Source organism: Tursiops truncatus, chromosome 9 (assembly GCF_011762595.2).
Source record: "Tursiops truncatus isolate mTurTru1 chromosome 9, mTurTru1.mat.Y, whole genome shotgun sequence".
NCBI lineage: Eukaryota > Metazoa > Chordata > Mammalia > Artiodactyla > Delphinidae > Tursiops > Tursiops truncatus.
Window position 1 is genome coordinate 8,765,043 of NC_047042.1, and position 26,361 is coordinate 8,791,403.

General features: G+C 54.0%; 1 protein-coding gene across 2 annotated transcripts in view; it reads right to left on the reverse strand.

Moving 5' to 3' along the window:
* Nucleotides 1-26,361, reverse strand: part of ADCY1 (adenylate cyclase 1) — a 116,358-nt gene that overhangs the window by 85,820 nt on the left and 4,177 nt on the right. For both annotated transcript variants that reach the window (XM_033862808.2, XM_073809499.1), the window contains exon 2: nucleotides 9,532-9,681. In XM_033862808.2, coding sequence (XP_033718699.1) covers nucleotides 9,532-9,681 — 150 coding nt within the window. The remainder of the gene's footprint in view (nucleotides 1-9,531; nucleotides 9,682-26,361) is intronic.

Here is a 26,361-nt window from a genome sequence, read left to right on the forward strand (position 1 = left end):
GAGAAACACAACCGGTAAGCACGCATGGAAAAGTGGCCACCGCGCAAGGAACTGGCATCTGAGTAAACGGGGGGTACCGAGTTCTAACAGGAAGAGAGAAGGGAAGGAGGGACGGAGGGAGGGAGAAAGTGGGTCACGTGCAACACTGGGGATACACACCAGAACCCTGAACGCTGGGCCCACCCCAGCTTTCCCAGCCATGGGACTGGGCAGGCCTGAGAACCTGCATTTCTGGCAGGCTCCCTCTGACGCCAACCCTGTCGGCCCCAGGACCCCACTCAACCACTGCTACCCAGAGCTGGGTGTAACTAAGTATTACTTATAAGATAAAAGGAAGCACAACATGTTTTGGAAAATACCCAGGACAGGGAGAGAGATGACACTGTAATATTTGCACTCCTGAGAATGTAACCAAGGATACTTCAAGTCTATGAATAAAGATGCTTATGAGAAAGAAACATCTTTAAAAACATGGTGTCTAAAAGTCAGATGCGGAGACCTGCATGAAGACGAGGAAGCAGCAGCTGTCTTAGGTGAACTTTAGGGCACCAGTGGATACACCTGTGGGAAATGTTAAGTCAAAATGCAGAAAATAAAATTATGTATACACCAAAATGACGAAGATGAGGGAAGAGAATGTGCGTAAGGACGGAAACTCGAAAATACAGAGCGCTCAGCTGGGTTCATGGGATTGGGTGACATTTACCATTTTGCACATTTCCTGCTTAAGAACATCAGGTTGGCGGTTAGAACTCAGACCCGTCGCTGAGCTTCCGTGAGTCTGGGGCTGAGAAGCTCCTTGCTCTCGGAGCTGCAGAGAGGTGACACACGTACAGCAGCAAAGGCTAGGTTCGCAGCAAGCACGAGTGCTTGCTCGGCCACTGTGCTCCCTGGACGGGAGTGTGCGTGCAGGGGGAGGGACGTGCACTTGCAGAACCCGCACGTGCAGGCAGCAAGAGTGGCCACACCATGGCCAGCATCCTCGCCATCAACAGATGGGACCCACTGGAAGGACAGAGGGCACACCAAGCATTCGAAAATGTTTTAAGGGTAGATGCTAGATAGTCTATAGGAAAGGCAGCAAGAGTAAGAAAAGAAACTCAAGACAGAACCAGAGAAAGCGGATCCAGAGAAAACCATAATTTGAAAAGATACATGCACCCCAATGTTCACAGCAGCACTATTTACAATAGCCAAGACATGGACGCAACCTAAGTGCCCCTTGATAGATGAATGGATACAGAAGATGTGGTACAGTTTCAAGATGGCGGAGTAGAAGGACATCCACTCACTCCCTCTTGCAAGAGCACTGGAATCACAACTAACTGCTGACCAGTCATCAACAGGAAGATACTGGAACTCATCAGAAATGATACCCCACATCCAAAGACAAAGGAGAAGCTGCAGTGAGACAGCAGGAGGGGCGCAATCACAATAAAATCAAATCCCACAACTGCTGGGTGGGTGAGTCACAAACTGGAGAACACTTAGACCACAGAAGTCCACCCACTGGAGTGAAGGTTCTGAGCCCCACGTCATGCTTCCCAACCTGCGGGTCCAGCAAGGGGAGGAGGAATTCCCAGAGAATCAGACTTTGAAGGCTAGTGGGATTTGACTGCAGGACTTTGACACGACCAAGGGAAACAGAGACTCCACTATTGAAGGGCACACACAAAGTAGTGTGCGTATCGGGACCCAAGGGAAGGAGCAGTGACCCCATAGGAGACTAAACCAGACCTACATGCTAGTATTGGAGGGTCTCCTGCAGAGGCGGGGGGCAGCTGTGGCTCACCACGGGGACAAGGACACTGGCAGCAGAAATTCTGGGAAGTACTCCTTGGCATGAGCCTTCCCAGAGTCTGCCATTAGCCCCACCAAATAGCCTGTAGGCTCCAATTCTGGGTCGCCTCAGGCCAAACACCAACAAGTAGGGAACTCAGCCCCACCCAATAGCAGACAAGCAGATTAAAGTTTTACTGAGCTCTGCCCACCAGAGCAACAGTCAGCTCTAACCATCACCAGTCCCTCCCATCAGGAAGCTTGCACAAGCCACTTAGATAGCCTCATCCACCAGAGGGCAGACAGCAGAAGCAAGAAGAACTACAATCCTGCAGCCTGTGGAACAAAAACCATATTCACAGAAATATAGATAAAATGAAAAGGCAGAGGACTATGTACCAGATGAAGGAACAAGATAAAACCCCAGAAAAACAACTAAATGAAGTGGAGATAGGCAACTTTCCAGAAAAAGAATTCAGGATAATGATAGTGAAGATGACCCAGGACCTAAGAAAAAGAATGGAGGCAAAGATCGAGAAGATGCAAGAAACGTTTAACAAACACCTAGAAGAATTAAAGAACAAACAAACAGAGATGAACAATACAATAACTGAAATGAAAAATACACTAGAAGGAATCAATAGCAGAATAACTGAGGCAGAAGAACAGATAAGTGACCTGGAAGACAGAATGATGGAATTCACTGCTGCGGAACAGAATAAAGAAAAAAGAATAAAAAGGAATGAAGACAGCCTAAGAGACCTCTGGGATGACATTAAACACACCAACGTTCTCATTATAGGCGTTCCAGAAGGAGAATAGAGAGAGAAAGAACCCAAGAAAATATTTGAAGGAATTATAGTCAAAAACTTCCCTAACATGGGAAAGGAAAGAGCCACCCAAGTCCAGGAAGCACAGAGAGTTCCAGGGAGGAGAAACCCAAGGAGAAACACGCTGAGACATATAGTAATCAACTTGACAAAAATTAAACACAAAGAAAAATTATTAAAAGCACAAGGGAAAAACGACAAATAATATACAAAGGAACTCACATAAGGGTAACAGCTGATTTCTCAGCAGAAACTCTACAAACCAGGAGGGAGTGGCATGATATATTTAAAGTGATGAAAGGGAAGAAACTACAACCAAGATGACTCTACCTGGCAAGGATCTCATTCACATTTGACAGAGAAATCAAAAGCTTTACAGACAAGCAAAAGCTAAGAGAATTCAGCATCACCAAACCAGCTCTACAACAAATGCTAAAGGAACTTCTCTAAGTGGGAAACACAAGAAAAGAAAAGGACCTACGAAAACAAACCCAGAACAATTAAGAAAATGGTATTAGAAATATAAATATCAATAATTACCTTAAACGTGAATGGATTAAATGCTCCAAACAAAAGACACAGGCTCGCTGAATGGATACAAAAACAAGACCCATATATATGCTGTCTACAGGAGACTCACTTCAGACCTAGGGACATATACAGACTGAAAGTGAGGGAATGGAAAAAGATGTTCCATGCAAAAGGAAATCAAAAGAAAGCTGGGGTAGCAATACTCATACCAGATAAAATAGACTTTAAAATAAAGAATGTTACAAGAGACAAGGAAGGACACTACATAATGATCAAGGGATCGATCCAAGAAGGATATAACAATTATAAATATATATGCACCCAACACAGGAGCACCTCAATACATAAGGCAACTGCTAACAGCTATAAAAGAGGAAATCGGCAGTAACACAACAATAGTGGTGGACTTTAACACCTCACTTACACCAATGGACAGATCATCCAGACAGAAAATTAATAAGGAAACAGAAGCTTTAAATGACACAATAGACCAAACAGATTTAAATGATATTTATAGGACATTGATCTGAAAATAGCAGATTACACTTTCCTCTCAAGTGCACATGCAACATTCTCCAGGATAGATCACATTTTGGGTCACAAATCAAGCCTCGGTAAATTTAAGAAAAATGAAATCATATCAAGCATCTTTTCCGACCACTACACTATGATATTAGAAATCAATTACAAGGGAAAAAAAGGTGAAAAACACAAATGCATGGAGACTAAACAATACGTTACTAAATAACCAAGAGATCACTGAAGAAATCAAAGAGGAAGTCAAAAAATACCTAGAGACAAATGACAACGAAGACACGACGATCCAAAACCTATGGGATGCAGCAAAAGCAGTTCTAAGAGGGAAGTTTATAGCTATACAAGCCTACCTCAAGAAACAAGAAAAATCTCAAATAAACAATCTAACCTTATACCTAAAGGAAACAGAGAAAGAAGAACAAACAAAACCCAAACTTAGTAGAAGGAAAGAAATCATAAAGATCAGAGCAGAAATAAATGAAATAGAAACAAAGAAAACAATAGCAAAGATAAATAAAATTAAAGGCTGGTTCTTTGAGAAGATAAACAAAATTGATAAACCTTTAGCCAAACTCATCAAGAAAAAGAGGGAGAGGACTCAAATCAATAAAATTAGAAATGAAAAAGAAGTTACAACGAACACCGCAGAAATACAAAGCATCATAAGAGACTACAAGCAGCTCTATGCCAATAAAATGGACAACCTGGAAGAAATGGACAAATTCTTAGAAAGGTATAACCTTCCAAGACTGAACCAGGAAGTAATAGAAAATATGAACAGACCAATCACAAGTAATGACATTGAAACTGTGGTTAAAAATCTTCCAACAAACCAAAGTCCAGGACCAGATGGCTTCACAGTTGAATTCTACCAAACATTTAGAAAAGAGCTAACACCCACCCTTCTCAAACACTTTAAAAAAATTGCAGAGGAAGGAACATTCCAAAACTCATTCTATGAGGCCACCATCACTCTGATACCAAAACCAGACAAAGATACTACAAAAAAAGAAAATTACACACCAATATCACCGATGAATACAGATGCAAAAATCCTCAACAAAATACCAGCAAACAGAATCCAACAACACATTAAAAGGATCATACAACATGATCAATTTGGATTTATCCCAGGGATGCAAGGATTCTTCAATATATGCAAATCCAGCAATGTGATATGCCATATTAACAAACTGAAGAATAAAAACCATATGATCATCTCAATAGATGCAGGAAAAGGTTTTGACAAAATTCAACATACATTTATGATAAAAACTCTCCAGAAAGTGGGCATAAAAGGAACCGACCTCAATAAATAAAGGCCATATATGACAAACCCACAGCAAACATCATTCTCAATTGGTGAAAAACTGAAAGCATTTCCTCTAAGATCAGGAACAAGACAAGGATGTCCACTCTTGCCACTATTATTCAACATAGTTTTGGAAGTCCTAGCTAGCCATGGCAATCAGAGAAGAAAAAGAAATAAAAGAAATACAAATTGGAAACGAAGAAGTAAAACTGTCACTGTTTGCAGGTGACATGATACTATACATAGAGAATCCTAAAGATGCCACCAGAAAACTACTAGAGCTCATCAATGAATTTGTTGAAGTTGCAGGATACAAAATTAATGCACAGAAATCTCTTGCATTCCTATACACTAACAATAAAAAATCAGAAAGAGAAATTAAGGAAATAATCCCATTCACCAGTGCAACAAAAAGAACAAAATACCTAGGGATAAACCTACCTAAGGAGGTAAAAGACCTGTACTCAGTAAACTATAAGACACTGATGAAAGAAATCAAAGATGACACAAACAGATGGAGAGATATACCATGTTCTTCAACTGGAAGAATCAATATGGTGAAAATGACTATACTACCCAAAGCAATCCACAGATTCAATGCAATCCTTATCAAATTACCAATGGCAATTTTTACAGAACTAGAATAAAAAATCTTAAAATTTGTACAGAGACAAAAACGACTCCAAATAGCCAAAGCAATCTTGAGGGGAAAAAATGGAGTCGGAGGAATCAGACTCCCCGACTTCAGACTATACTACAAAGCTACAGTCATCAAGACAATATGGTACTGGCACAAAAACAGAAATATAGATCAATGGAACAGGATAGAAAGCTCAGAGGTAAACCCACACACCTATGGTCAAGTAATCTATGACAAAGGAGGCAAGGATATACAATGGAGAAAAGACAGTCTCTTCAATAAGTGTTGCTGGGAAAACTGGACAGGTACACGTAAAAGAATGAAATTAGAACACTCCCTAACATCATACATAAAAATAAACTCCAGATGGATTAAAGACCTAAATGTAAGACCGGACACTATAAAACTCTTAGAGGAAAACATAGGAAGAACACTCTTTGACATAAATCACAGAAAGATCTTTTTTTTTTTTTTTTTTGCGGTACACGGGCCTCTCAAGGCTGTGGCCTCTCCCATTGCGGAGCACAGGCTCCGGACGCGCAGGCTCAGAAAGATCTTTTTTGACCCACCTCCTGGAGTAATGGAAATAAAAACAAAAATAAACAAATGGGACCTAGTTAAACTTAAAAGCTTTTGCACAGCAAAGGAAACTATAAACAAGACGAAAAGACAACCCTCAGAATGGGAGAAAATATTTGCAAATGAATCAAAGGACAAAGGATTAATCTCCAAAATATATAAACAGCTCATGCAGCTCAATATTAAAAAAAACAAACAACCCAATCAAAAAATGGGCAGAAGCCCTGAATAGACATTTCTCCAAAGAAGACATACAGATGGCCAAGAGACACATGAAAAGCTGCTCAACATCACCGATTATTAGAGAAATGCAAATCAAAACTACAATGAGGTATCACCTCACACCAGTTAGAATGGCCATCATCAAAAAATCTACAAACAATAAATGCTGGAGAGGGTGTGGAGAAAAGGGAACCCTCTTGCACTGTTGGTGGGAATGTAAATTGATACAGCCACTATGGAGAACAGTATGGAGGTTCCTTAAAAAACTAAAAATAGACCTACCATATGACCCAGCAATCCCACTACTGGGCATACACCCAGAGAAAACCATAATTCAAAATGCACCCCAATGTTCACTGCAGTACTATTTACAATAGCCGGGTCATGGAAGCAACCTAAATGCCCATCAACAGATGAATGGATAAAGAAGATGTGGTACATATATACAAAGGAATTTACTCAGCCATAAAAAGGAACGAAATTGGGTCATTTGTAGAGACGTGGATGGACCCAAGGACTGTCATACAGAGTGAAGTAAGTCAGAAAGGGAAAAACAAATATCAGATATTAACACATATATGTTGAATCTAGAAAACTGGTACAGATGAACCAGTTTGCAAGGCAGAAATAGAGACACAGAAGTAGAGAACAAACGTATGGTCACCAAGAGGGGAAAGCGGGGTGGGGGAGCGGGTGGTAGAGGTGGGATGAATTGGGAGATTGGGATTGACATGTATACAGTAATATGTATAAAATCGATAACTAACAAGAACCTTCTGTATAAAAAAATAAATAAATAAAATTAAATTTTAAAAAAGATGTGGAACATATATACAATGGTCTATTACTCAGCCATAAAAAAGAATGAAATAATGTCATTTGCAGCAACATGGCTGGACCTAGAGATTAGCATAGTAAATCAGTCAGACAGAGAAAGACAAATATCACATGATATCACTTATATGTGGAATCTTAAAAAATAATACAAATGGGGCTTCCCTGGTGGCACGGTGGTTGGGAGTCCACCTGCCGAGGCAGGGGACGCGGGTTCGTGCCCCGGTCCGGGAGGATCCCACGTGCCGCAGAGCGGCTGGGCCCGTGAGCCATGGCCACTGAGCCTGCGCGTCCAGAGCCTGTGCTCCGCAGCAGGAGAGGCCACAGCGGTGAGAGGCCCGCGTAACACACAAAAAATAAAATAAAAAAATAATACAAATGAACTTATTTACAAAACAGCAATAGTCCCACAGACATAGAAAACAAACTTATGGTTACCAAAGGGGAAGGGGGGGGAGGGATAAACTGGGAGTTTGGGATTAACATATACACACTACTATATATAAAACAGATAATCAACAAGGACCTAATGTATAGCACATGGAACCCTACTCACTATTTCTTTATAATAACCTATGTGGAAAACGAATCTGAAAAAAGTAGATATATATGTACGTATAAGTGAATCACTTTGCTGTACACCTGAAACTAGCACAACATTGTAAATCAACTATACTTCAGTAAAAATAAATACTTTTTCTTAAGAAAGTGATTTTTTGAAGAAAGTGGGAAAGGAAGATATTTGAAAGGAGATGGAGAGGACAGAAAAATACAGAGAAAGCAAAGGAAGATTCAGAAACACACAAGAATGGCCCCCACGTTGATTTTTCCAGTACTTCAGGCGATGTATTTAAGGGGAGAGGACTCTGAAGAGTCACTTCTGGGATCCCGTGGAGGTGATGAACGTAATAAGGGACCAAGCTCGAGGGTCTCTTAGCACCGAAGACTCCCCATCAGCGCCGATGACGCTGGCATGGGAAAACGCTCAGCGCACAGCCCAGGAGACGTGCTCTTTATACTTGTGCATGTGGGTGCCAGCACACTTATACACACACATCCACACGTGCACATACACACACACGCCCACAAGTGCACACACGTGCACACGGTGTGTACAGAGACATACAGGCATGCACACACGCAGTCCACGTGAATGCAAATCCACACACATGTATATACCCACACAGACATGCACACATATACGCACATATACATGTGCACACATGCCCCACATATCCACAAACACACGTGTACACATACAAATGTGCACATGCATGTGCATACAACACACACATGCCCACATGCACATCGCAAGAATGCACACAGCCTCACAGACACACATCTCCCACACATACACCACCCACAGACAGAGCCACCCGCTGATCCACACACACGATCTAAACATACATGCGCCATCTATTTCTAAGTGATGGCCAACTTTTACTGTAAATACTAGGCATCGTTATAACACCTACAAATGGAAATGTGCGTGTGCATTTTTAAGTGTACAGTCTGTACTTAATGCCTCGTATTTACAATAATAATAGCATCTCGTTTATAAACCCGTCCCATCCACCCTACCCCGGGAAAACAAGCACTTTGGGAAAGCACAGGAGTCCGGGTGCTCCCAGCTAAAGGCCTCGCCCAGGGCTCTGGGAGCATCCCCGTGGCCCCAGGACAGCAGCAGAGCAAACGCCGCCAAGAGCGGTGAGCCCGCGACATGCAGGGGACGGTAGCTGGGGCAGTGGGAACCCACCCGGCTCCCTCCAAGCCTTTAGATCACAGGGAACAGTGCAGCTGCCCCAGCAGGCCTGGCAGCAGCCGGGCAGGGTGCTCTGCAGCCTCAGGCCAAGCTGCGGGTGTGAGGCTCACAGGGTGACCATCACTTCCTAGCAACTCAGCCCCTTCCAGCGGCACCAAGGCCAGCTCTCCTCTGCCTCCACTGAGGCCTGCCTCCTGGGCGTCTCGTCCACAGCCCCGTGCCTCATGTCACCCACAGTTACACCGAAGCCCAGGGATGACCACGGGTGGCAGTTCTTCTGCCTCTGCTCCCACGCAGCTGTCCCCTCTCCTCCGACCAGCTGAGGGGGCTGGTCCACAGAGACAGAAGGGCCAGCGGGGGCCTGAGGCCCCTACCCGACTCCCAGGCGGGCCAGGCGGGCCAGGCTGGGCCTCACTCCCAGTGCCCTTGGTGAGAAGGCTGTGCGGCTCTATGCCCCCTGCCCCGGGCCCCCCATGTCCCTCGGGGCGAAACCCCGGGTACTGACCTGCTTCTCATTCTCATCCTCCAGCCTCAGCCGGTCCTCGATGCAGTTCCGGGCCTGCAGGAAGGCCTTCCTCTGGGAGCGCTCAGCCAGGATCCTCACGAAGACCCCGTACATGTTCACGCCAAGGAAGAGCAGGGCGTTGGCACCGAGCTGGAGGGGAGAGAACATTGCAGAGGGCTACACACAGGGCCCAGCTCAGCAGAGGCTCCTACGCGTCCTCCGACCACCAGCCCATGAAACGACTACGCCAGCCAGGCCCACAGTGCCAAGCCGGTTTCACATGGCCACGAGCCAGGCCTCATCCCTCACCCTGTGCAGGGGTCACCTGTGCTATAAGCTTGTCACGTAACGGAACAGTAGGAAAGGACGCAAGGTGTGTCCCCCGAAATTCACGTGGAAGTCCTCACCCCTAACCCCCCAGCGTGGGCCTGTATTTGGACACAGGGTCTTTCAAGAGGTAATCAAGTTAAAATGAGGCCATTAGGCTGGGCCCTAATCCAACATGACTGGTGTCTTTATAAGAAGAGGAGATCAGGACACAGACACGCACGGAGGGAAGACAGGACACAGGGAGAAGATGGCCGTCGACACACCAAGAAGAAAGGTTTCGGGAGAAACCAGCCTCCAGAAGTGTGAGAAGTAATGTCTGTTGTTTAAGCCACCCAGTCTGGGCACTTAGTTACAACAGCCCGAGGAAACCATTACACCCAGAAGTTTTGAACGTGAAGACAGAGTGGTTATTCCCACAAAGGCAACATGGAAAGCTCTGGAGAGAAGCAGTGAAGGAGAGTTGATTAAAAACAAAAAAGAGGGCTTCCCTGGCAGCACAGTGGTTGAGAGTCCGCCTGCCGATGCAGGGGACGCGGGTTCGTGCCCCGATCCGGGAAGATCCCACATGCCGCGGAGCGGCTGGGCCCGTGAGCCATGGCCGCTGAGCCTGCGCGTCCGGAGCCTGTGCTCCACAACGGGAGAGGCCACAACAGTGAGAGGCCCACGTACCACAAAAAAAAAAAAAAAATGGTGCCCACTGTCACCCAGAACACCTCATTGTGACCTGAGCATCTCCATGTGACCTGGGCATCTCCGTGCGACCCAACCATCTCCATGTGACCCCGAGTATCTCCATGTGACCCTGATCATCTTCGCTGTGCCCCTGAACACCTCCAAATCTGAGCGTCCCGCTAGCTGGAGCGTCCATGCTTTAACCCGGTGCGGGGCTGGAACACAAACGCATCTTCCACGCCTGTGCCACCTCTCACAGGCAGTGGCCAGCACTGGCTGCACCCCGGTGCACTGCACTGGCCCCCGTACCACGCAGTGTTTTCTGCGTCTAAAGGGCCACCTGCCGTATTCTGGGATCAGCTCATCCCAGTCTGTAGAGGAAGGCGCTTTTCTGGTGGCAGCGGGAAGACCGGCGTATACGAAACAATAAATTGTAGTTTGGTGGAGTCAATATTTAAATGCGTACTGAGCGTGTTTAAAACGCCCACAGGCAGTAGTGAACACGTTTCTAAAAATTCAAACGATAGTGAGTCTTTGCACAAAATGCGCTTCTCTCCCAGCAGACCCTTAATCACCTGTGGCTTCTGCACGCCCCTCCCAGCCTCTATTTAAGGTTTTGAACATGCAGAACATATAACACACAGGACACCTCTCCCGAGATGCCCTCCAGCCCGTCAGCCCCACAGCTTCTGTGACCCCTGCAGTGAAGCCCCCAGCTGTCACTGTCGAGCGGAGTACGCAGTCGGGTGGAGCATAAGGAGTCCAACTGAGGGGCCAGGCGCCCGGGGTCAGCTCAGCACAGGGTGCAGGACGCCACAGGTCACACCTGGCAGATGCGGCTTTTCCAGAAAGCAGGGCCTCAGGTGGCCGATGGCAGAAAAGGGGGGGAGTGCGGATCCCTACTGAGGTCTGGGCAGAGACGTGAGGCATGGGCTGGGGGCAGAAGGGCCAGCAGAGGCTGGGCAGTTTGGTCAAGGGAAAACTCAGGAGCAGAGTGGGAGCGGGCTGGGTCACCGGGAGCCCCACCTTGTCACCTCCTCTACACCCACCTTCTTCACACCTTCCCTTTACTCCGGCCATGGTGACCCCCCAGGGACACCAAGGCCCAGCCACGCGGTCACTGAGTACCTAGCTGCCCTGCCACACCGTGTGAGCTGCTCACATGGAAAACAGCCCCACGGCACGCCCCACAGCTGGAGTCTGGCGGGCAGGGCGAGGCGGAAGCAGCGATCTGGGGAGCGGGCAGGTCTCCCCTGCCTGGTGCTCTGCATTCACATTCACACGCCCAGGGTGCTTCCACGCGCCCCAGAGATCTTCCCGCAGGAGAGCGAAAGAGGAGGCCGTCCACGAGAAGCTGCCGGCACACCTGCCCCCCTGCATTCCCACACACCCCCAGACCAGCAGCCACGGTGACGGGCACACAGCAGCGACAAGAGGCGCAGCCCCTGCCCCCGTGGGGCACAGAGAGCTATCAAGACGGGCTTCCTAATCAGTGATCAGGGACGAGGGTGACAAGGCAGAGAGAATCTGGCCCAGAGGTCACCTAGAGAGGGCGTTGGTTCACACCCGCACCAGAAGAGAGGGGATGGGGGCAACAGGCTGAGAGGGTTCTGAGCTCGGGGAAGGGTACATGCCGGGGTGGAGGCTGAGTACCACACCCCAGAGCACGTGGCCGCAGGACCACAGGGCGTCCTGGTACTGCCAAGTCCTCACCAACCCCACGGCATCCCTGCTGGCACTACACACACAGGCCCTGAGTAAGGGCAGGGCCCCCCGCTGCAGAGGGCGCGGCACACCCAGCAGACCCGCACATCGGGCCTCAGCATCTGGGCCCCCGAGGACCTTCCCAGAGCCCACGCTGCCCTGGATGCCAGGGCCCTGCCAGGACCTCAACCCTGCACCTTTCCCACCCTTGGAAGGCTTGCCCTTTGAGCTCTCTTCCTTGTCTAGCTGAAACTCCACAGCCCAACAGGACAGCCCCCTGCCCCCTCACACTCTGGAATCGAAGCCAGCTCCGTGCACAACCCTGTGACTGGGGTGCTCCTCCAGCCACAAGGGAATCCTCGTCTGTCCCTCCTCCCCCGGGGACCTCCCTCTGTCCAGCCCAGCCGGTCCCACTGCCCACTGCCCGCGGGGGCCCCCCCTCCCCACTTCAGCTGGGACCTGCAACTTCCAACCATCATCCTCGACAGCAAGCGTCTGATTATTTCTTTCCCCTGAAAATGAGATCCTTCTCTTAACTCCTCTTCCTCTCCCGGGCGAGCCCATCTTTCTCCCCTTTCCAGCAAAACTCCTGAAAAGGCCTCACCTCATCCCGCCTGGGCCACACCCCAGCCTGCCTTCCCTTCCACAGCTGCCCTGGGCGGGGCCCCCTTCACATCCTGAGCCCAGGCTCAGGTCCCAGTGCCCAGCCCACCGTCAGCTCCCCTTCCCCAGCCTCCTCTGGTCCACGCCTCACACCTGGACCCCCCTCCACCGCAAACTCCACCCCTCATGATGTCTCATCCACACTCACCTCGGGAGCCCAGCCCTGTGCCAAAGACCCCAGATCGACACCTTCACTTGGACCAGCCAGCCGTGCCCCTCCCCAGCCCAACCTTGCATGGGACAGACCCTGGCAGGACCCCTGGTCACCCCCAGCACTCACCCCAGTAGCCTCTCCCACCTCAGCAGACCCAGGCCCCTGGAAGCCGCTCAGGCCTGGGCCCATTGCCCCCACCAGCAAATCCTCCCGGCTCCGTCTCCAACAGACGGGGCGCTGACACCCCGCTGCCGACGGCTGCTTGGCTGCCGAGCTACCTCCTAACCCGCCCTGTGCTTCTCCCAGCTCTGCAGGCTCCCCGCACGGTCCTCTGCCCTGAACCCCTGACCTGCAGTCTTCCTGTGCCCAAAGCCCTCCGTGGCCCAGGCCAGAGGCCCCTACATCCTGTCCTCCTCGTGTCCCCCCGGCCTCGCCTGCTTTCTTAGGGCCTCTGCCCTGCGTCCCTGAGTGGGACCCCCTTTCCCACACAGCGCCTGGCTCACCCCCGACCTCCAGGGCCTCCACTCACAAGGCACCTTCTCGAAACAGCCGACCCGACCCCTGTGTCTACAAATGCACACGCTCTCACCTGGGCTTGGAGTATTCTCCCGCTGACCAGTTCTATTTCTTTCCTTCTTCCTTTCCTTCTATTGTTTTTAGCAGTTACCGTCTTCCAACACGTTATAGAACATTAACTCACTTGTCACCTTCCCTGCATGCTGTCTAGCCCTCGAGGGGCCTCAGTCTGTCAGGTCCACGACTGATCCGGGAGCCTGGAATAGAGCCTCTCGTATCATACCAGGTGCCTGGTATTTCTTGAATGAATAACTGAGGACACAGGGGTGGTGAGGGGGCTGGGCCCCGTCACCTTGCTGGAAAGGGACAGAGGAGAACTCACACGCAGACACCTGCGCTGCCACCTGCACTGCCCAACCTCTCTCCAGGCTGTCTCGGACGAGACCTGATAAGACTGTGTCCCAACTCTCATATGCCTCGTCAGATGGGCAGTGGGGAGGGACCCCAGCTTTTCCACGATCAAGAGAGGCACAAAAGAGGCAAGACATCAGGCTTCCCTGGTGGCGCAGTGGTTACGAATCCGCCTGCCAGTGCAGGGGACATGGGTTCAAGCCCTGGACCGAGAAGATCCCACATACCACAGAGCTACGAAGCCCGCGTGCCACAACTACTGAGCCTGCACTCTAGAGCCCGCGAGCCACAACTACTGAGCCCACATGCCACAACTATTGAAGCCCGCGTGCCTAGAGCCCATGCTCCGCAACGAGAAGCCACCGCAATGAGAAGCCCGCGCACTGCAACAAAGAGTAGCCCCCACTCACCGCAGCTAGAGAAAGCCTGCGCGCAGCAGCAAAGACCCAACACAGGCAAAGATAAAAGCAAGTAAACAAATAAATTTATTTTTAAAAATGGATCAAAAATCTAAATATAAGAGCTAGACTGGGAAAAATATAAAAAAAAAAAAAACAAAGAGGCAAGGCATCAACGTGTCCTAGTGTCTGAAAGTGACGTGGCTTCTGGGGCAGGCTGAGCTGGTGGGAGCTGCTGGGACACAGCCCACAGACACATGCACACATGGACCAGATCACGCAGCCCAGGGAACGGCACTGGAGCGTGCGGGGCAGGCCTGGCAGGAGCATCCCCCTCCCAAGCCCTTGCCCTGCAGGCCCCGTGACCTGGGCAGACGGCCAGCAGAGGAAGCACTGCAGGGAAAAGGATGAGATCACCTGGCGACAGGTGTGCATGGCCACGGCAGCTCGTCAGCCTCTGCCCACGGGGCAGGCAGCCAACCCCACCCCACAGTGGGCACTGGGGGTCCCCCGGCCCCTTGGGAAGGCCAGTGTAGAGCAGGGAGAAGCTGGTACCGCGCAGTGGGTGGGCGCCTGGGGTCATCAGTCAACATGAACTGTCCAGATGTCCCCTGTGGCAGGCAGGGCTCTCCTGTCCCGGCCACTCCAGGTCCCAGAGGGCCAGGCGAGCCTTGCCGGGGCTGGGAGGAGATGAGCTCTGAGGCTGGATTGAGAACAAACAGGCCTGGTCTGGCATGTGGAATGGAGGCCTTTTCTGAGTCCACAGTGACCACAAAGATACAGACCCAGCCAGGAGGTTAAGGCCACCACCTGGAGGGCACGGGGGGAGGGGGGCTAGACCTTCTGTCTGTGTCCCCTCATCCGAGTGGCCCAGCTGGGGACTTCCGGGGCACCCACTCTGTCGATCAGACGTGTGCTCAGAATCACTGATTCAGTGACTGCAGGAAACCACGACGAAGCGCATCTTTCTCTTAACCGTGACGTATCGATGGTACTCGCAGCACTTCCCAATATTTTGCCACTCTTGTGACACAGGGCAAAGACTTGGGGGGAGAATTCCTCCTCAGGCGTTTACATCCCTGCAGTTGGCCTGCACTCAGGAAGGCACACAACTGCTCTCCAGCCGGAGGGCCCTCGCCCGCTGCCCCCCAAACCCCACACGCCCTGCAGATGGAATCACATGCCCAGGTCTTGGCTAGTTTCTCAGGCAGGGCTGGGAGCCCTCGTCAAGTGAGCATCTCCTGAGCACCAAGAGTTCTAAACACCGCCGGCACTCCGCCATCCCACGTCCCTGCTCCCTGCCTGGCACGCCGCCCTAGAGCTCGTTCAAGACCCTCACCTTCCACCCTGGCCCCCAGGCCCCGCTGCGCTGCCCTCAGCTCTCCCCCTGCCGCTCAGCACGAGGCCGCGGCAGCTTCACTTCCTGCACAACCAACAGGGCTCACTGCCCCCCACCCCTTTACATGCACCTGAACGTTGCATCATTATGTTTTTTTTTTTTTTTTTTTTGCAGTACGCAGGCCCCTCACTGTTGTGGCCTCTCCCGCCTCGGAGCGCAGGCTCAGTGGCCATGGCTCACAGGCCCAGCCGCTCCGCGGCATGTGGGATCTTCCCGGACTGGGGCACGAACCCGTGTCCCCTGCATCGGCAGGCGGACTCTCAACCACTGCGCCACCAGGGAAGCCCCATCTCACACCCATGAGAGGCTGTGAGATCAGTAACTTAACCGAGGAGAACCCATTGTTCAGGACTCTAGGGGCTATGGGAGGAGGGCAGGCCTACCTTTACTAGGAGGCAGAAGGTAAACCTCCGGGAGGCCACACGAGCAGGGACTGCTACAAACTGAAGCAAAGGTGGCACCATGCAGGCCCCAAGCAGGCCCTGGGCAGGTGGGTGAGCCCGGAAATGAGGCCTGCCATTTATGGGGAAGACACGGGCGTAGAGAGGTTAAATCTCCCCGAGGTCCCAAGGCCAGGACGTCCCAAACACAGGCACGTAACTCCAGGGCCCGCCAGGCCACGGGCACATCTCTGGATCCAGGCCTTGGGTGGATGGGCCTTGGGGGCCCTGCACGGGTGGTGGCAGTCATGGGCTTCAGGGCTGCCGGGCTTGTGGCTGGTCGGGGTATGGCCGGGGCCTCACCCGCCCCTTGTCCTGCACACAAGGCCCAGGGCAGGTGGGGACAAGTGCCTAGTGGGAAGTGTGGAAGGGGCGGCAGGGCAGGGGCAGCAGGACGCTCTCAGGGCAGCAGGGTTTCAGGACAAGGACCCCATCACAGGTGCCAAGGAGTCAGGGAGTGGCTGCGACACAGGCAGAACGTGAGCAGACTGTTGCAACGGCAGCAGAGATCCTGGGCACTGGCTGGACACAGGGATCCGGCAGGGCCAGCCCTGGAGGAGGGGGCGGGGCCACTGGAGCCATGAGAGCCCGCGTGAGGGGACCTTCAGAAAGGCCTGCACGGGAGGATGTGAAAGGTGGACTCCAGCCCTTGAAATTAAAACTAGAGTTGAGAAGATCAGAAACCTCCCTTTTGGGATTTTCTCATCATCTTAGCTTCCTTCCTGCCATCTTTGGGGTTAGATTACAAAAAGGAATGGCGAGTCCCTGGGGGGCATAAAAGAGCCTGTGTGTGTGTGTGTGTGTGTGTGTGTGTGTGTGTGTGTGTGTGTGTGTGTGTGTGTGTGTGTGTGTGTGTGTGTGTGTCAAGGTGACTGACCAGTCAGTCTGTCCTCATCTGCCAGGGCCCTGGGTCTCTCACACACACACACGCACACACCCCTGCCATGTGTGTGGTCAGTACCCCTCCCAAGGGCCAAGGACTGCTCGTCTGCCCAGCAGAAAGACGTTCCCCCTGCCCCCCGCCCACTAGCCACTGCATCCCTCACTGGGCTCGGCTGGAGCCCACTCGGGGGGAAGCAGCTGTTCTCCCTCTCCCCCGAAGAGCTCACCTCCCCCGCGGCTAGGAAACCTGAGTGGCATAAGCCCCTACTCCACTGCACTCCACTTCAGACCACCTGTGGGCCCTGCATCCCGCAGGAGAACCACACATTCTCCGCACCCCTGCAGTGAGCTGGGAGTTGCCCCCCACTCCAGCAGCGCTCAGCAAAGGGACTTCTTTGATTTATTTATTTTTTACATCTTTATTGGGGTATAATTGCTTTACAATGGTGTGTTAGTTTCTGCTTCATAACAAAGTAAATCAGTTATACATATACATATGTTCCCATATCTCTTCCCTCTTGGGTCTCCCTCCCGCCCTCCTTCTCCCACCCCTCTAGGTGGTCACAAAGCCCAGAGCTGATCTCCCTGTGCCATGTGGCTGCTTCCCACTAGCTATCTACCTTACGTTTGGTAGTGTATATATATCCATGCCACTCTCTCACTTTGTCCCAGCTTACCCTTCCCCCTCCCCGTGTCCTCAAGTCCATTCTCTAGTAGATCTGCGTCTTTATTCCCGTCTTACCCCTAGGTTCTTCATGACATTTTTTTTTCTTAGATTCCATATATATGTGTTAGCGTACGGTATTTGTCTTTCTCTTTCTGACTTACTTCACTCTGTATGACAGACTCTAGGTCCATCCACCTCATTACAAATAGCTCAATTTCGTTTCTTTTTATGGCTGAGTAATATTCCATTGTATATATGTGCCACATCTTCTGTATCCATTCATCCGATCAAAGGGATTTCTTAAAATGGGATCACTGGTGGGAAGGGACGCTTCAGGGAGACTGGGGGAGGGCGTCTGCCAACCACCTGTCACCCCACCCTGGGAACCCCCAGGGCCCTCCCACCTGGAGCCCCCCCAATGTGAACCATTAGGACCAGGTGTCCCCCCCACCTCCGCACCTTGCCAGACGGGAGCTTCCTCACACGCCCAATGCATCTACTGATCCAAACCGGCCACCCCCGGGGTTTCCCCAGGGTTCAGGAGTTTTCCTTTCCCCACGAAGGTCTCTTGGACTTCCCTGGCAGTCCAGTGGTTGGTTAAGACTCCGCACTTCCACCGCAGAGGGCACGGGTTCAACCCCTGGTTGGGGAACTAAGATCCCACGTGCCTCATGACATAGCAAAAAAAAAAAAAGTCCTCCCATGAAGCTCTCTGAACTCGTGGCCCGGCCGGAGGTGCCCTGAAGATGGTGACCACGTGGTTTAGCACCTGCTGTGCAGAAACCACAAGGGAGACAGGCCGGGGGTCACCGTGAGCTTCTCAGAGATGCAGGTGCCCACAGGCTGAGGGATGGAGAGTCGGGGAGGAGGCGTAGGGAGGCATCACCCACCACTCCTGCAGCAGTGATCCCATCTCGGGCCCAGTCCAGCCCGGCTGCACTCCTGGCGAGCCCATGGGCACCCACATCACTCACTGCTCAGCACAGGAAGGAAACAGCGGCAGATCACCCCTCGGGTTCTCCGGGAAGGCCCCAAGACAACACCTGGGCCAGGGGAGTTAGCAGCCAGTCCGGGCAGAATTGCCCAGCCCAGGGGAGCCCACGGCTTCTTGCCACGGACGGCAGTCGGCAGCAGTGGAACTGTGCCCGGGCACCTCTAAGGCCCACGTGGGAAACTGCCACTTGGCCCGGGCAAGACTAGTGCCACGTCTCGGTGCCCCTCAGAGGACCTCCTCCCAGATGGGGATGTCCAAGGGCTCCCACCCCAGGGGGACCCCCCAGCACTGGACACTAGCCAAACGGACGTCTCTTTGGCATGGGGAGACAGCAATCCAGAAGAAAGTCCCTCCTCCGGGGCCCGACCACTGGCTTCTGGGCTCCGAGGCTGGGCCGGGGCTGGCGCACAAGTGACCAGCACGACCACACCCGGCCTGGGGCTGCTTTCCCAGGGGACGATGACACCAGGACCGCTGCGGCTCTCACGGCCTGGTCCCCACGTGGACCCAGGAGTGTGGTCTGCACTGCACCTCTTCCCTAAGGGAGACCCCACGCTCGCGCCAATTCCACAGGGCCCGGGCGGGTGGGGCATAATCCCACCTGGCTAAGAGTCCCCCAGCACAGTGACCACGCCCAGTGTAGACACAGGGCCCAGCTCGCCCCTGGGACCCTTGCCCCCCAAACTCCCCGTCTCCTGAGGGGCCATCTCAGAACGGGGGGCTGAGCTGAGAGGCAGAGCCGAGCACCCCGTTGGTGCTGAAGCACGTGTGCGCTGAGTTTCAGACATTCACACCCCCGACGCTCTGTCCCCCAGTGGAATTCCGCTGCGCTGGGCTTCCCGCAGAGGCTCCTCTGCAGGGCGCTTGGTCAGCCCCAAGCGTGTAAAGACAGAAGAAGCCAAACAGGGAAAGCACAAGCGCCTGCGTCAGACCTGGACCACCCGGAGGGCCCTGCCCCATCCCCAAAGGGCCTCAGGAAGGAAGGGCAGACACTTCAGATTTACAAGCTGGGCAGTTAAACGGGAAACGTGTGCCCCTGGTGTCCTCAGAGGGACCCTTCATAAGGGGAAATAACACACACACTCCACAAAGAAAAAAACAAAAATTTTAAAAGGTTCATGGCAATTTGGAAAGGAGTTCAAATATCTGCAGAAGATCGTCCCCCCGTCACTGCACCCACACCCCCAGTTGCTGCACCCACACCCCCGGTCGCTGCTCTCACACTCTCGTGGTCTCCAGGACAACATCCCGCCTCCACGGCAGGCCTGAGACCCGAGGAGCCCCGTGCTCTGCCCACTTTCCCAGGCCGGCCGCTCCCCTGTCCCCCTTCCCCCATCCACGTACAGAGCGTGTCGCACCCCAAATGCCCCCGCGGCCCACGCAGCACGCAGCTCTGGGGAGCCCACGCTCTCCCCTCGGCACTCCTCCCGCTCACTGATGCCTCTGCCCGCAAGGGTTCCCCTCCTTTCACTCGGCGGCCTCCTGACCCCCCAATCCCGAGGCACCCCAATATCACCCCTACTCAGCATTCAAACTCCTCCACTGAACTTGATCCATTTTCAATCTGCTGCCGCCCAGACTGTCCCCAGCACGGGACCCGGGGCCCGTCCTGCAGAGAAGCCAGGTGTGTGGACTCGAGGGTGCGGCTCGAGGATGTCCTCCTCAGTCACAGAGGGCAGTGCGGTCACAAGACAAGGAGGGAGCTGCTGCCCAACGCACCCACCCCCCGCTCCACCACCCCCTGACTCCCCACGTGCCTCCCACCCCACCCTGCAGAGCCACTGTGCGTTTGGTCTGTGGGCCAGGCCCTAAGACCCCTGGGTCCCTCTCACCTCCTTTCCAAGGGTGCTCACAGGGGGACCCATTCATTCCCACCTCTACTCAGTCACCGCAAGCCGGGTGGCGCTCTTGTCTTTTCAAGCAGAGCTGGCTTTTCCACATCACTCACAGGTGTGTTGTCAAATTAATGTAATTGCTTCTTAGCTCTGTTTTCCAATTAATAGAAGTATTTTAGGGCTACCATCTTTTGAAAGAAGAAGGGCAGAATGTCGGTAACTGTTGGAGCTGAGGGCTTCTACCCAAGAAATCACCACGCTGGTCCTTCTACTCTTGTGTATGATTGAAGTTTCCGTAATAAAAATAAAATAAAAACAAGTTATTTTTTAAAAGATGCTGATGGGCTCTTGTGAGCTCCTGCCGTTGGGTTTCTAAGCCCCAAGGCTGAGGCCCGCTGGGCTGTGGTCACCACACCTAGGTAGGGGCGGGAGGATCCAGGCGCAGTGCTATGTAACCCTCGGCATCTTCATCAAGGGCACCTCCTGGTGTTGGGGTCCCGGCTCACCCCACCTGCTGGTGCACGAGTGAGCTGGGCCACAGGACCGTGTGCCTCCAAGTCCCACCCACCCATCCACAGCACCTGCAGTATTTCATCGCCTCCGTTCACCTTTACACACCTGGACGCTGACTCTATCCACAAAGAAGATCTCACCCCACTGCCCATTTCTGACCCTTGAACAAACTGGACTTCAGAAAAGGGTCCCACCGCACAGGGTGCTCCCGGGACACAGTGAGTACCCAGGAACCACTTGTGATTCCTGCAGGTAAGGATCTGCTTTAAAATAAAGCATCAGGGGCTTCCCTGGTGGCACAGTGGTTAAGAATCCGCCTGCCAATGCAGGGGACATGGATTTGAACCCTGGGCCGGGAAGGTCTCACATGTCACGGAGCAACTAAGCCCGTGCGCCACAACTATTGAGCCTGCGCTCTAGAGCCCGCGAGCCACAACTACTGAGCCTGTGCTCTAGAGCCCGCGAGCCACAGCTACCGAGCCCGCACGCCTAGAGCCCGTGCTCTGCAACGAGAGAAGCCACCGCAATGAGAAGCCTGCGCACCCCAACGAAGAGTAGCCCCGCTCACTGCAACTAGAGAAAGCCTGCGCGCGGTGATGAAGACCCAACGCAGCCAAAAATAAAAAAATAAAATAAATAATTTTTTTAAAAATTAAAAAAAATAAAATAAAGCATCAGAGATATTTCCAAATCCTTAGGCTAAACCAATGATTCCCCAGATGTGCTCACTGAGCTTCTCATCCACGCAGCAGGACACGTGTTTGGGAAAGCAGCCACCTTGCAAAACAAGTTCAAAGAGCACACATTTCAGATCCCTTTGGCCACGGTTGATTCAGGAGGCAACGCCTTCCCTTAACAAGAAAGTGTCTCTCCCATAAGGGAACTAGGCAAAGGCACTAAGAAAAATGCGCTAACGATTTCACAGAAGGTCATCACTCCAGCACAAGGCTCCCCCTCCCACCGATGCCCACGACCAAGTTCTCCCAGCAGCAGTGGGCAGAGTGTCCCAGAGCGGACGCCTCCCTCAGATGCTCACGTGCAGCACAAGACTGCCAGTGCAGATGTGAGAAGCACCCTTGGAAGAATGCAGTCTCACACGGGCTCATCAGGCAGCTGCTGAGAAGGGCGCTAGGGGGACAGTGCACGGGACAAGAGGCCACACAGGAGGGCCCCAGGCACGGCCCAGGTTCGAGGGGGCAGGCCCTGCTGCGGTCGGTCATTCTCCTTGTCCAGAGTGTGGCATCTGACATCCCCCACCCTGGGCACATGGTGCCTTGGGCCCCATACGAGCCACTGCATGAACAAGACCCACCCATGCATCAGAGTCAGCTGTGCTCCCGGGAAGCCAGGGTCTACGTCAGCAAAGGAAAAGCTGGACCCTGATATAGTCACTCTGTACTTCAGAATCAAACGAGAAAGCTGCCTTCAGACTGGGAACGTGCCCACAGGGAGGGCTTCCCCCTCTGCAGGGTGTGGACAGCAGGAGGGAGCACCCAGCATGTCCAGTGACCCTGACGCACCACGGATGGGAGTCCCGTCCCCAGGGTCACTCTCCTGGGCATGCTGTCCCCCTGCACCCGGATCCCTCACCTGGACATCCCCTCCACCTACCTGCACGAGGGGCCCCTCACCTGGGGTCCCTCATAAGCACCCTGGTTCTGGGCCTGCAGCAGCCCCGCTGCCCACAGGATCCCCACAAGCCGCGACTGCCTGGCCAGGCCCCCTTCCAAGCTGCACTGCCCACCTCGGCAAGTGCCCCCGACTCCAGACCTAGACACACAGCGGCCCTGCTTGCTGTCCCTGCGCCCAGGCTGTGGGCCCTCAGACCACAGACCCTGTACCAAGCCTGACACAGGCACACCCGCGTGAACACACTCACACCCCTGCACACCAGGATGCACGCACGTGTGTACACACGGGCACCTACGTGTGCACACACAGGCACGTACATTACACGTGTGCACTCGTGCACACGCACACGTCCACAACACGCGCAGGCGCGCGCAGAGGCCCCGCCCCCAGAGCTACAGGCATGCTCTGCACAGCCCCGCCCAGAGAACCCTGACAGCTCGGTATCAAGGCAGATACCACCACTCTCCAATCCAAGAAGACAGGGTCCAGGAGGGAAGGGGACAGAGCAGGATGCAGGGGGGACGAAGACCGGAGGGCCGCAGACGCGGCAGTGAAGGACAGCCTGCAGTGGGTGGGGACGCCGCGTCAGCCCTATGCCACACCCCGCACGTGGACGTGAGCCCGAGGAAGCCCAGCCTGCCCTGCCTGGACTGACGCAAAGCAGACAGAGGACAGAGGGACACAGCCGGTGGGGGCCCCAGCCCTTGTCAGTCTTCCCCAAGGCTCTCAGTCCTACACACACGGCCCCCTCACCCGACCTCCCCACCTGGGCAGAGCCTGGGGCCTGGTGTCATTTCATGCACTGGTCGTGGAGTTGGAGGGCCCCGGGCCCCATTTCCCTCTGGGGAGACACGTCCACCCGGAAAACAGTAAAAATAATCAGTGTGTTGCGTGAACGTGTGTGAGCGCGCCTGTGAGTGTGCATGTGGGTGTGTTCCTGTGTGAGCGTGCAAGGGTGTGTGTTTATGTGTGCATGCATGTACACACGTGAGTGTGAGAGCACGTGCGTACAAGTGGGAATGTGCGTGAATGTGCTGTATGTGCATTTGTGTGGGTGTGAGTGTGCACTTGAGTGTGTTTGTATGTGTGCGTGCACATGCGTGTGAGAGAGACGACGGACCACATGTGACTCACATCCTCAAACATGGCGGAACCCAGCACTTTAGGGGCGGGAAGGTCTTTTCTGCCTGCCTGGCTCAGCCCCTCGGTGCAAACTAAGGTGCCTGCAGTCCGGGAACAGGGTCTCACCTGGAGGTGCAGGGGCGGGGTGGTGGCCCAGGCCTCCTGGCTGCCATGCGGCCCTTCCTGCCCCACCGCCAGCCCCTGCCCAGCCTGGCACGTGGACGAGCGAAGCCCTGGCCCTGGGGAGGCCTCAGCACAGACACAGCCCTCTGGCTGCCGCTGCTGGGCTGTGCTACGCGAGGGCTCCCAACAGCACACCAGCCGGAAGCGATGGGAACACCCAAAGGGCACAGTCTGGACAGACGGCCTGCCACCGGCAACCTGCGCGTCTCTTTCAGCGTTTGACCAAGACCAGACAGAGGGTCACCAAGGTAAGGAAAACTCGTAGGTCACAGGCTACGCTCAATTTGTGATGACAAGAGGAGACTCCCACTTCACTGAGTGCTGGCCCACGCTGCGGGGAAGCCACGGTCCCAGAGGGCCACCTGCACCTACACAACCACGGGCGTGACCTCGGAGGAAACTGAGGCACAGGGTAAGTCCCCTGCCCACCGCACCACAGCTCGGAGCAGAGCCCCCGCGGTGCTGGGAATTCCGACCCACCCCATCTGAGTCAGGAAATGATCCGAGGACATTTCTGGGCTCCAAGTCTGCAGGCACACAGAGCCAGCAGGAGACCCGTCAACCCAGAGGCTGGGCCCTGACCCTCTGGACCTCACAGATGTGAGGGGAGAAGGGCATCACCCCAGAACCACTGTAAGCCCACGGAAAGGGCAGCGGGTGGGGACGTTTCCCCACAGGACCCGCTTGAGGAAGACCTCCAAATATTCCTTGTGGCCCGAGCCCCAGGGCCTCCCCGCACCTGCCCTTTCTTCCACGCCCTCCTCCCTGGCCCCGTGGTGACCAGCTCAGTCCCTCAGGCAGCCACCTGCAGCCCCAGGGTCCAGCAGCCCCTTGGCCTCATCTATCCAGGACCTTGGCTGGAGCGCACTGTCCGCAGGAGGCCACCCTGAGCCCCCTGTCTGCCTTGTCCCCTTCACACACCTCCGAAGGTCACACACACCCCCCCAGCACACACTGCAGTTCCAGTTGTTGATCGGGGTCCCCAAAGACTAACTTTCTGGAGGGCAGGTGGTCTGGTCCCCTAGCTCGGGGCCTGGCACCCAAACGTGGATCACAGAACTGTCCAGAGAAGGTGCCCCAGCCCGAGCAGCTGCGAGGCTTCACAGCCATGTCTGCTTCGCCTGGTCCCCGTCCCTTCCACCAGGTCCACCGGGGGGCCAGACTTCAGCACATGGACAGTCTGGGGGTCCTGCGGCCACAAAGGAAAGCCTGGGGCCCACAGGACCGCCCAGAGGGGGAACAGGTGGGAACCCTCGCCCGACGCCAGGACGGTTCCCCCTCACCCAGGCCCCAGTTCCTGCTGCCCTGGTGTAGGCAGCTCTAGGTCTTCTTACAGTTTGAGCAGGCTACCCTGGCGGGAGGATGACAGAGCTGTGATGGAAACAGACCAGGTTTAGGGAGGGGACCGCCCAGCAGACAAGGGGGTTGGGGAATCAGGTGTGCCCTGTGGGATGCCCGCTGGACATGAACCTGGAGGCCTGGAGGAGCCACTGGACACTGCCCAAGGCTCAGGGAGCAGCCGGGCTGTAATGTGCAGGGGGTGGGAAGCTGGGGCAGTAAGTCACCGTGGGGCTGAGCCCTGCCCAGTGACGGGAGCCAAGGCCGGTGAGCCAGCGGGTGATGGGATCCAGCCAGGGCAGGGGAGGGCGAGGGAGGGACCAGTAGGGGGCAGTCAGGAGGCTGGGGGGTTACGTGCAGCAGGAGAGGGGCCCCACCTAGGAAAGAGCCCAGCCAGAGGAGAAGGGGCCCCACCGGGGTGAGGCGCCGGCTGTGCGGCACGGCTGCAGAGGCGGGCTGGTCAGGAGAGGGTCCAGGGAGGCGGGGTGAGGGGAGATGCAGAGAACCAGAGGGGAAGAGGGCCAGCCAGTGGAGCAGGCGGCCATGGGGGGGGAGGGCCCCGCCTGAGGAGGCGCTGGGCTGAGGGAGGGGCACAGGTCTGGAAGGAGGGGTGGGAGACACATAGGGGCGGGAGGCATGGGCTGCCCAAGCCCGTGTGGCGGCCGGTACAGCCAGCACACATGGTGATTCTGACAGCGGTCACGTGGCTCCACCTGCCAGCACTCACGTTCTCCTCAAGGGCTCAGCCCAAACTGGAGGGGCAGGGGGACTTCTGGCCAGCTCCCAGCTGCCCAGGACAGCGGCGATTTGTTACCCTTTCTGCGGTTCAGGCACTAAACACATTTCCTTTACGTGGATAGGCAACCAGACTGCACTGCACTGCAGTGGACCCTCGCTATCCCCCCTCTGAAAAAAGACAGCAATCCTGACCCACCTGCCCACAAAGCGGGCATCCGGGAGGGAGCCCTGGGGAGAGA